Source organism: Silene latifolia, chromosome 3, assembly GCF_048544455.1.
Source record: "Silene latifolia isolate original U9 population chromosome 3, ASM4854445v1, whole genome shotgun sequence".
Taxonomy (NCBI): Eukaryota; Viridiplantae; Streptophyta; class Magnoliopsida; order Caryophyllales; family Caryophyllaceae; genus Silene; species Silene latifolia.
In genome coordinates, this window is record NC_133528.1 from 54,094,147 (window position 1) to 54,103,869 (window position 9,723).

The window sequence follows — 9,723 nt, forward strand, 5'->3', positions numbered from 1 at the left end:
AAAAGTTTATTTCCTATCTTAATTGAGTGTGTCATCACTAACGGGCACCATAAGGGTGCGGATTACACTTCGACCATCAGTGTCAACAAACTACCCATTTCAATTTTAAAGGAACTAGTTCCCCGGAAGCTATGACTTTGAACAAACCCCAGGGGCAAACATTGAGCCAAGTTGCCATATACCGACCTCGCTCGTGTTTCTCCCAAGGCAGTTTTCTCGTGCTAGGAAAGGCAAGCATGTAATAATTGTATCAGCAACGCCTCCTTATGGAATGCCCAAAAACTCCGTCAAAAACGTGGTTTCTTACAGTGTCCTAAGACTGGCAGCATAATCTACCAGCGCACTAAACATGCAAGTACCTTCATATATCAGTCCAACATTCCTAATGAACTTAAAGCTGTAACTTAACCACCACACTCTGTAAAGTGTGTTCACAAGTGTAGGCAAACTACAAATCTCAGCAAATAACATTTGACTGCACTATTTTGCGGGCGAACAATTCCCTTAATACCCCAGTAGTATAGTTTGAAGGCCTTTTGGGTAGGAATAAGTTCTCGGGCTTTTGATATTTCATATGAATCCCTTTTTGCCAACTCGGTAAGAGCTTTCCGCTCCGCAAACAATGTCTTAGAATTAAATTCAGATATTGCACCAGCTAAGGTGTATATTAATGTTTGTTCTGGTGTTCCAGTATTACAGGCAAGTCAGATTTAATCTTACTCCTCCAATTTGGTGTTCAACAGGTCAGTCCGAATCCAAGCCCAGGCACCATAACAATTGGCACCTAATTTGCAGAAGCAAGTCAGATTTAATCTAAGTACTCCAATTTACGACGACGCCTGAATCACGCCAAACACACGTAGAGTACATGAAAATTGTTCGGGATATATGTATAGAAAGCATGGCAATGTGTATGTGGCAATTTTAAACTTGTCATGCGGCACTCAATTGAGCATGTATGTTGTCGTGGTCTACATTGTATCGGCGTGTGCAGTTTGTTAGTTTGCTCTGGTTTGACCGTGTCTGTTCTCAATTCATTTTGCCAAAAAAATAAAAATAAAAAAAGACTTACTATGGCAATTTCAACAATGTAGGAAAATATATTAATCGTAAAAACAAGGGCCAAATGGGTACCATCCAGGGACTAGCCATTACTAAAATGTTTAGGGGGCTATATTATTAACTATTAAGACTTGAGAGTGATCGCATGAAACCTTATTCTCCGTATAAATCCTTTTTTTGCAATCACACTGTTGAAAGTCTTTAGCCCTTGTTTATACGTAAATCATTATGAAACCATCATATAAGGATTTTTTTTTTCAGCATGTACAAGTAAATTATCATGAGGCCATCTCATATAAGGATTGGTGAACTTATGGCATTGCATACTTGTATACTGCACATCTAATTTACATCAGGCAATTAGCGAATATTCTTGGATGCAATAGCATGTAATGTGTCCTGGTCATTCGGATTTTCATCCATGATGCCAGAAGTTCAAATCTCACAATGAGAACATGGGACGAAAACATTTCACTTTTAATTTTCCTCGTGATGCTTGAAGGCAGCTCAGGTTAAAAAATGAAACTGACATCTAGACAAAAGACGCAAAAAAAGATGATCCCTGAAAATGAAAAATGTGGCTGACCTTGGAAATTAACCAGTAAAAAGCTAATGGGTGAAAGTGCTTCGGGCTAGTTGAAATCTGAACCAACTTCAGCGTTTTTAGTAGCAAGAGGTTCATACCATTCAGGCCCAAATCCGGCTGCTTTTCTTGCTTCGACATTAAATGGCGGTTTTAAGGGCCCCCTGAAATGTGTTCTGACAACCGAGTGAAACTTCTGAATGACAGCACTATCACATTCAACTTTGTCTTTTCCACTCATGTAATTTGGATCCAGTCTTTCAGATCTCGAGCAAAGATACTTGAACCATCTTATCCCAGCAGCACAGTGAGTAATTTCCTCTGGATAAATGACGGTCTCTAGTAAATCTGCTGTCTTGGGATCCTTGCCATTCCGAAAACGGGAAATAGTTGTTGGCATCACATCAAGTCCTCTAGCCTGTATTGAATTTTTAACCGGCCAGTTCCACAAGTCAAAACAGAAGTGAGTCTTATAACCACTCTCTTCGTTCCATTTATATTTAAGAAAATTTGATTAAATAACGTCATTACCCTTTGAATACAAGAATATGGCAACTATAGAATGTGATGGAACATTAGCAAATAACTAAAGGGCAATAGGGGATGCCCACTATTTTATTTTACTAGAAGTCTAGAATCTGAAAGGGGACAATTTTGTTGAGACAATCCAAAAAGGAAACGAGGGCGATATAATTGGATGTCGAGTAAAAAAGACAATATGGGTTTCAGGTAGCACGTTCGTACATTCACACAGCATACGGTGTTGGTTCCCCTTTCCTTTTTTGGTAAGTTTTGTGAGGTCCAAATTAATTTCATGTGGGGTAGGGTGTTTTGTTGTGGCCAAATTCATTTCCTTAATTTTGGTGCCCAAAGGGAACCAACGCTTAGACTAGGAGGGAGTATTAGAAAAATGAGGGATGCTACCAACCTTCTCTTTTCAACCTTCTCCCTTCCCCCTCTCACAATCGACTGATTTAATATATATCGGGTTGGGTCATAAGACAAGTAGATCAAGTAAAAGAAACGATATTGTAATCGGTTGTGAGAGGGGAAGGTAGAAGAGAAGGTTGGAAAGAGCACTACAAGGAAAAGGCTAGTTAGCAACCAACTGAATTAGTCGCTAATGTACAAAAAGTAGTCGCTAAAGCCAATTAGCGACCAATTAGCGACCAAATTTCAGTAGTCGCTGTAGGCCCAGTCGCAGATTCTAGTTAGTCGCAAAATTAGTCGCTAATCTGCGACCAACTGAATTAGTCGCTAATCTGCAACCAACTGAATTAGTCGCTAATCTGCAACCAACTGAATTGGTTTCTAATTAGCGACTATTTAATTGGTAGTAACTTAGCAACTAAAAGCTATTTGTTGGTCGCTAAATGTATTTCAAATTGTAAAAAAAAATACATACTCCCAACCCATATTAGGCTGAAAGTAATGCTTAAACCCACAATTTTGACGTAATTAAGTATTGATTTCCTCGTTTAAAAATATTGATCAACTTTATTATATGTAAAACCCAAATTACAATATACACTATTGATATTCTTGCACAAGAAAACTATTTGTACAATTTGAGACTAAGTTCTTCATCCTAAATTTGAGATTCATCCTAAATTTGAGATGTTGATTTCTTCATCTGCATCAAAGAGTGTACCTAAAATGCAAAAGGCACACAACCATATTAAATTTACTTGGTGTAAAGATTGAAAATATCATACTAAAGCTACCAAACAATAACAGTCGACCAACAATAAGACCAATATTTTTTGATATAGTAGCAATAATGGTGGAATATTCAAGATCTCACCTTAAAAATGACCAAACCCAGAGCAAATGAGAAGTGTACTCGAAGATTAATGTTGATTTCGATCTATAAATTTATATGCGTGATCTAGCCATCATTTTTGGAAGGAGAAACTAATATTTGTTCATACTAAAGGTATTCTATTGAAATGATAAAGATTAGAAGAAACTAATGTTGTGAAAGAAATTAAATGAACTTAAATCATATTAGAGGTGGATAAAGAGGTGAAATGTTGAGTTGATGATGATATTTATTTACTTTGTGAAGAAAGATGGAAAAAAAGAGGAGTTAGCAAAGTGTGCGGTGGCTAGAGGAGTTAAAAACCCTAGGACTGACTAGATACATTCATTTTGGCGGAAAACGAAATTTTAAGCTTGAATTCTCCCGCCCACCTTTACTCTGCTCTCTTTTTCGTTTCGTTTGTATATATATACGGAGTACATTACACTCATTATTAAATATTATATAGAGTATAATCAATATTTTTTATAGGAATTCTTACTTAAGACGGTTTTAACTTAAAATGTCTTTTACATCCGATTAATATAAGGATGGACATTAATGAGTATGTGAGAGGTCTTTGGTTAAAACGGTCTTAAACAAGACCAACTATAATTGTAAAAAAAAAAAGAAAGGTTTTTCAATCTCGCATTAAATATCATATATATATATATATATATATATATATATATATATATATATATATATATATATATATATATATATATATATATATATTTAACAATAGTATTTTAAAAACTCAAGACAGTTATAATTACATAGAAATTTTAAAATTTAACTTGGTCTTTAATTAGAAACTAACTCGTAATGGGATGCTAACTAGCATCTAGTATTTGCAACCAATGTTAAAATGGATGCTAATTAGCGACCAATTTGTGAGTGGTTGCTAAGTAGCATCAAATTTTTGCAACCAATGTTAAATGGATGCTAATTAGCGACCAATTTGTGAGTGGTTGCTAATTAGCATCTAATTTTTGCAACCAATGTCAAGTTGGTTGCTAATGAGCAACCAATTCGAAAATGGTCGCTAATTAGAAACCAATAATTGGTTAGTCGCAAAGGTTGGTTGCTAAATGACCTTTTTCTTGTAGTGGAGAAGGTATAAAGTATTTCTCTAGAAAAATAGCCTTAAAAAGTAAAGGGCACTTTAGTGAAGTGGAACACCTAACACAAGCAACTATCCGCCAAAGTACAGCAACTGATGACATATACCTTAAGTTTTAATTATCCTTGAATAACAAAAAAAAAATGCACTTTCCCACTGTGAAGTCTCAAATTCCAGAGTTCAAACCACAGTCAGAATGCATAATTACAAAGTACAAACCACCAGGGAACTTCTCATGATTCTTTGTGCATTGAAACGTATTTGTTTCTTCTAAAAACAATGGAGGTGTTGAGGCAACCCCATAACCCCCTCTGAATCCTTAGGTGGAAACATGCAAGTTATTATGACATGAGCAAATTAATGTGGCCAGTACCAGGAAAGCAAAAGGAAGGAAAACCAAACCTCATGGACACAATGCTCAATCGCTAAACGTGCCAGGAGGTCCTCTGAAGTCTCAAGGGCGGAGTCCCATAACCCATCATGGGCCGGCAGAGCTCCATAAGAAGAACCCAGTTCTTCAAGGCGGGCAGCAAGAAGGGAGAAATGTCTGCCTTCATCCTGAGCTACCTTGACAAAATCTGTGAAGAATTCCCTCGGCATTGCCTCTTTCTTACCGAACCGGGCAATTATATCCTGCAGTTTGCGCATCACTATTAGATAAACCATTGATTTGCGCGTCACTATTAGATAAACCATTGATTATGAAAACACTATCTAGTACCTAGTCCTCTGTTATTTGTAAAAAAAAGGAAAAATTTAACAAAACAAAACCTTCCTCGCAAGTTGTATGAAACACCACCAAGTCTTCTGTTCCTTATTTTAAAAAAAAAAAAAAAAAAACACCACCAGTTTCAAATAGAGTTGTGCATTATTCAAAATTAGCTCTTCTGGAATTGAGAGCAAAAGCAAAATGGTAGTACAAGATATGCAACAATTCAATAGTGAGAAAGGTACATGATTAGAATAGTTTATATTCACCAAAGAAAGAGCAGAACAGTACTCCCACACTCATTTACATTGACTCCATTTGACTTTGATTCTCACACAATAGTAAAGTGCAAACTGGGTTACTAGATTCGTTTAATGAGACTAATTCCTCGCAAATCGCTTTGAATGTAAATTATCATGGTTCTTACGTAAGAAACCTGTTTTAAAAAACTGTATCATATTCACACCGAAATAGGCAAACATTATTCAAAATTTAACCAAGGTCTTAAAATTAAAATTGGGGACAATTTAAATGGGATGGAGGTAATCATTAAAAATAGAGGATCTTAAAATTGGAGAGTAACACTTTGGTTGGTTAGTAAAATAGAACGGAAAGAGAGGGAAGCGGAGAGAAAGAAACAGGAAGCGAAAGAAGAGAAAAGGAGAGAAATACTTGTACATTAGATGGGATGAAAAGGTACGGAGAGAGGAGTCCAAAACTTGTTTGTTTGGATAACCAAATTTTGATGGTAGAGAAAGGTGGGAATAGAATTGACAGGAGGCGTTTTCCATCCTTACTGAACAACATAAATCCTATCAAAGTTGGAAAGATTTGGAATGAGAAATTGATGAATGCTATTATGCAACAAGTACAATGATAAATGTTTTGACATCTTCCTGCCCTTCAAGTTGGAAACAATGTAAATTTATTAATCTACTTCTCAAGTTATTTATCCTCCCCTAACTTTCTTTAAGTTTGTTGGATTATGGGATTTTGAGGGAAAGAGGAAGGAGGGATTCAAAATCCTTGATTTAAGAATTGGAGGGGACAGAAATGGAGCTATCAATTTTCCAAAGGTATAAAAGAGAAATTGTATCCAAGCATGCCTACTCCATTCTCCTTCCCCTTCCCTCGCTTTCCTTTCCATGTTTACCTCCTATTTTTGTATCGAAACAAAGCCTTTTTTCTATTGGTTATCCAAGCAACGGATTTCGAATCCCTCCCATCCCCTTTTCTCCTTTTATCCCATCCCTTCCACACTAGCAAATAATGAGAGTCTACTCCGGTACAAATTCCGGAGGAAATGGAAACGACAGGGAAGGGGACGATTTTACTTTCAAATATTTCCTATAAGGAGGAATTCATTTTTTGGCAAGGAACAAGTGACAAAAAAGATCGATTTTCCCTTCCTCGCAAATAGCCGTAAATAAGGGTCCGTTTGGATTGAAAGAATTGGAGAGAAGGGGAGGGGAGGGAAAGGGAGGGATTTAATTTCCTTTGTTTGGATAAAAAATATGGGAGAAAGGAAATGGAAGGGGAGAGAAATGAGAGGACTTATTTTCCCTCCTATAGAACAAACTATAATCTTTCCAAGGGTGGCAAGATTTGGAAAGAAAACATTATCCGGACTCTAATTATACCACCAGCATCCTTCAATCCTCCATCCATTCTTCATCTCCCTCCTTCCTCCCCTTCCATTTCCCTTCATAATTTTTGTTATCCAAACACCCATATCCCATTTGCCCTCCCCTTCTCTCCCCTCCCTCCACCTCCCCTCACTCCCCCTCCCCTCCCCTTCCCTCCTAAAATTGTATCCAAACGGACCCTAAAGGAATTTTTATCCTCTGTTTTCTTCCATCCCCCTATCCCTCCAATTCCGTCATTCAAACTATATCAAACAAAAATTAAAACAGAATAGTAATGAGAAGGAAGAGAATGATATATACCCAAGACAAATCAATAGCCCAACTCTCGATATGAACGAGACTATGAACAATAGCTTGACGGCTTTGAAGACTCCCAGCTTTGCCAAGCTTAGGCATAAGACTAGGGGATACCAACTTGACCTACACCATAAACCATGAAATCAAACATAAGCATTTCGTCGAACAGGTGGTGTGCAAAACAATCAACAGAAGAAGGAAACTTACATGGGCAGGACGGGCAGGGCGGGTAGGGGGTTGAAGGTCAAATGAAGGATGGTAAGGTAGAGAGATGAGACCTTGAAACCACCTGGAAGCGACGTCATCACCAAGTTTAGCTTTCTCAAAGGGATCTGATGTGTTTAAGACTTGTAATGCTAATTCCACTAAACTCTCACTAACTACTACTTCGTCGCCATTATTTGACATTAAAACTCTCGTTTAGCTCTTTCTCGTTGTTTTAGTTTGGAAACTTCCAAGTGTAGCCGTGTAGGTAACCAAATTCTTAGGTCGTTGTATTATCAATTTGGGATTTGGACAATTTACTTGTTGACCTTAACCGACCAGTAAATTCGACCGGTTTCATGTTACTTATTTTAATCAAAATTCTTATTTCAGACCGTCATATCCGTCTGAAACGGATACCATTTCCTCTCACAAAAAACCCATTTAGAGTGTGAGTGGGAAAGTACATGGGGGTGTCCCATCACCCATGTGCTTCTCACTTGTGAGAGGTCTTATTGCGGTCTGAAATAAGGCGGTCTGAAACAAGACGGACTGTATTTTAATAGATGCCGTGAAATAAATGTGTGATATATATAATTTTTTTATTTTTATTTTTAATAAATTATTTATTTTAATGAATTTTTTTGGGCAAAATGGAGTTATTTGACAAACTAAATTAATTGGGTTTTTGGGGTGGGTCACAAACTATTTGGAGTCAATGGATCCACAATATCACTTATATTTTTTTTTTCCTATTTTTATGTTAGGCCGATGGGGTAGTTAGTGGTTTTTTTTGAAATAACTCCAAATGCGGGATTACGAACTTATCATTAAATCGGCTTTCGCAACATCCACGATGTGACGAGGAATCGTCAAAGCATCGAAGAGATTACTACCACCCAAAGTACAAGAATGAGCTAATAAATGAGCATCTCTATTACGTTTTCTACAGATACGCTGTAACACCCCCATATTCCGAGGAGCCTTAACTAGGCCTTCCTTAGCATATAAGGGCGTTACCATCTCGGTTGCCCGAGGTAAGTAATCATCAAAAGTCGATGAAAGAACAATTATAGTTAAATTTACAAGTGTTACATCAAACCAACAAAATAAAGATACAACTCGTCAGCTACACACTATCTCTATCAGACTCGTGACGACTCATCCCCGCCAGGACTCCAGTTATCAACCACATCAACACCTACTAAGACTGACTGCTCACCATAAGGGATCACGGCAGACACATAAACAAACAAGACAACCACACAAGGTCAGTAACTGAGACAAGACATAACGAAACCAACAACAATTACCAACACAACACAAACACAACCAGTCACACACAATCACACCCACTCCAATCAATCTCCGTCACCGATCATCCCACTTTGGACCGACCCGCCGGTGGGGGACCGCAGCCATCCCCACCTAAGCCCCGCTCATCATACCGAGCGATAACCCTGTCCCATTAATGTGCACATCCCCTCCCGTGGCGGGTTCCACGGAGGGCGAAACTAGGGCGTGAAGTCACTCCCGCAAGTGACTCCACTCAGCCGAGGACGCACCTCGAGAACCAGAGACAATGCATTTTTTTTATCGAAGGATCCAAAAAAAATGGGCTCCAATTGGTAGAAAAAACCCCACAACCCCTTTTCGTTTTGATGCTGCGATCACATAAAAACATAAACTTTGTCACAGACAGCTGCAATACAACAACAACCAACAAACTGTATACACCAACCGATTACCGCATATACGCTGCCACACAAACACAACTACAACACAACAACCACGACACAACAACCGACACACTAGACCATCCACGAAAACTGAGTAGGCGAACCTACCTTTAAGCGACTGCAACGATTCCATGCCCACACATGCAATACCCAGAAATCAAGCAACACCTATACACACAACACAAACATCTATCACTACCAAGCTAACCCTAACTGTAAAGACAAGGATACGGATGATGATGACGACATACCTACAAGAGGAAACCTGGCAAAGGGCCGCTACCCGACTCAAGCTACGCATTCCTAAGGCATAAGGACCTTCAAGGGCTTCCATGGAGGACATATGGTGAAGGGAAGAGGAAAGGGCGACATTTAGGTTTAGGAGAAAGAGGCGCAAATGATTTGCGGATTTAACAAAACACGATTATAAACCCTCGCTGAAAAGACGCTACTCGATCGAGTGGCCCACCTACTCGATCGAGTGGCCCCTACTCGATCAAGTATCCAAGCTACTCGATCGAGTAGCCTCTACTCTATCGAGTATCACCCCTAACTC

The 9,723-nt window shown here is 38.4% G+C and overlaps 1 protein-coding gene and 1 long non-coding RNA gene across 2 annotated transcripts; both read right to left on the reverse strand.

Annotated features, from left to right (window-relative positions):
- Positions 1-1,356: 1,356 nt before the first annotated feature.
- Positions 1,357-7,767, reverse strand: LOC141647646 (uncharacterized). Its single transcript, XM_074455928.1, has 4 exons — positions 7,432-7,767; positions 7,228-7,347; positions 4,975-5,205; positions 1,357-2,063 (listed from the first exon to the last, which is right to left on the reverse strand). The coding sequence occupies exons 1-4, from the start codon at positions 7,630-7,632 to the stop codon at positions 1,695-1,697; spliced, it is 921 nt and encodes a 306-aa protein (XP_074312029.1). The 5' UTR covers positions 7,633-7,767; the 3' UTR covers positions 1,357-1,694.
- On the reverse strand, positions 3,123-3,725 carry LOC141647647 (uncharacterized). Its single transcript, XR_012545785.1, has 2 exons — positions 3,450-3,725; positions 3,123-3,296 (listed from the first exon to the last, which is right to left on the reverse strand). It is a non-coding gene; the product is annotated as an uncharacterized LOC141647647 (long non-coding RNA).
- Positions 7,768-9,723: the final 1,956 nt, after the last annotated feature.

Bases quoted from the DNA above. Each gene is read 5' to 3' on its own strand.
- LOC141647646 (XM_074455928.1), bottom strand. From the start codon at position 7,632: ATGTCAAATAATGGCGACGAAGTAGTAGTTAGTGAGAGTTTAGTGGAA. The intron at 5,206-7,227 runs GTATATATCATT...CGCAAACTGCAG, and splicing joins GGGCTATTGATTTGTCTTGG to GATATAATTGCCCGGTTCGG. The intron at 2,064-4,974 runs GTTTGGTTTTCC...AATTCAATACAG, and splicing joins TTGAGCATTGTGTCCATGAG to GCTAGAGGACTTGATGTGAT.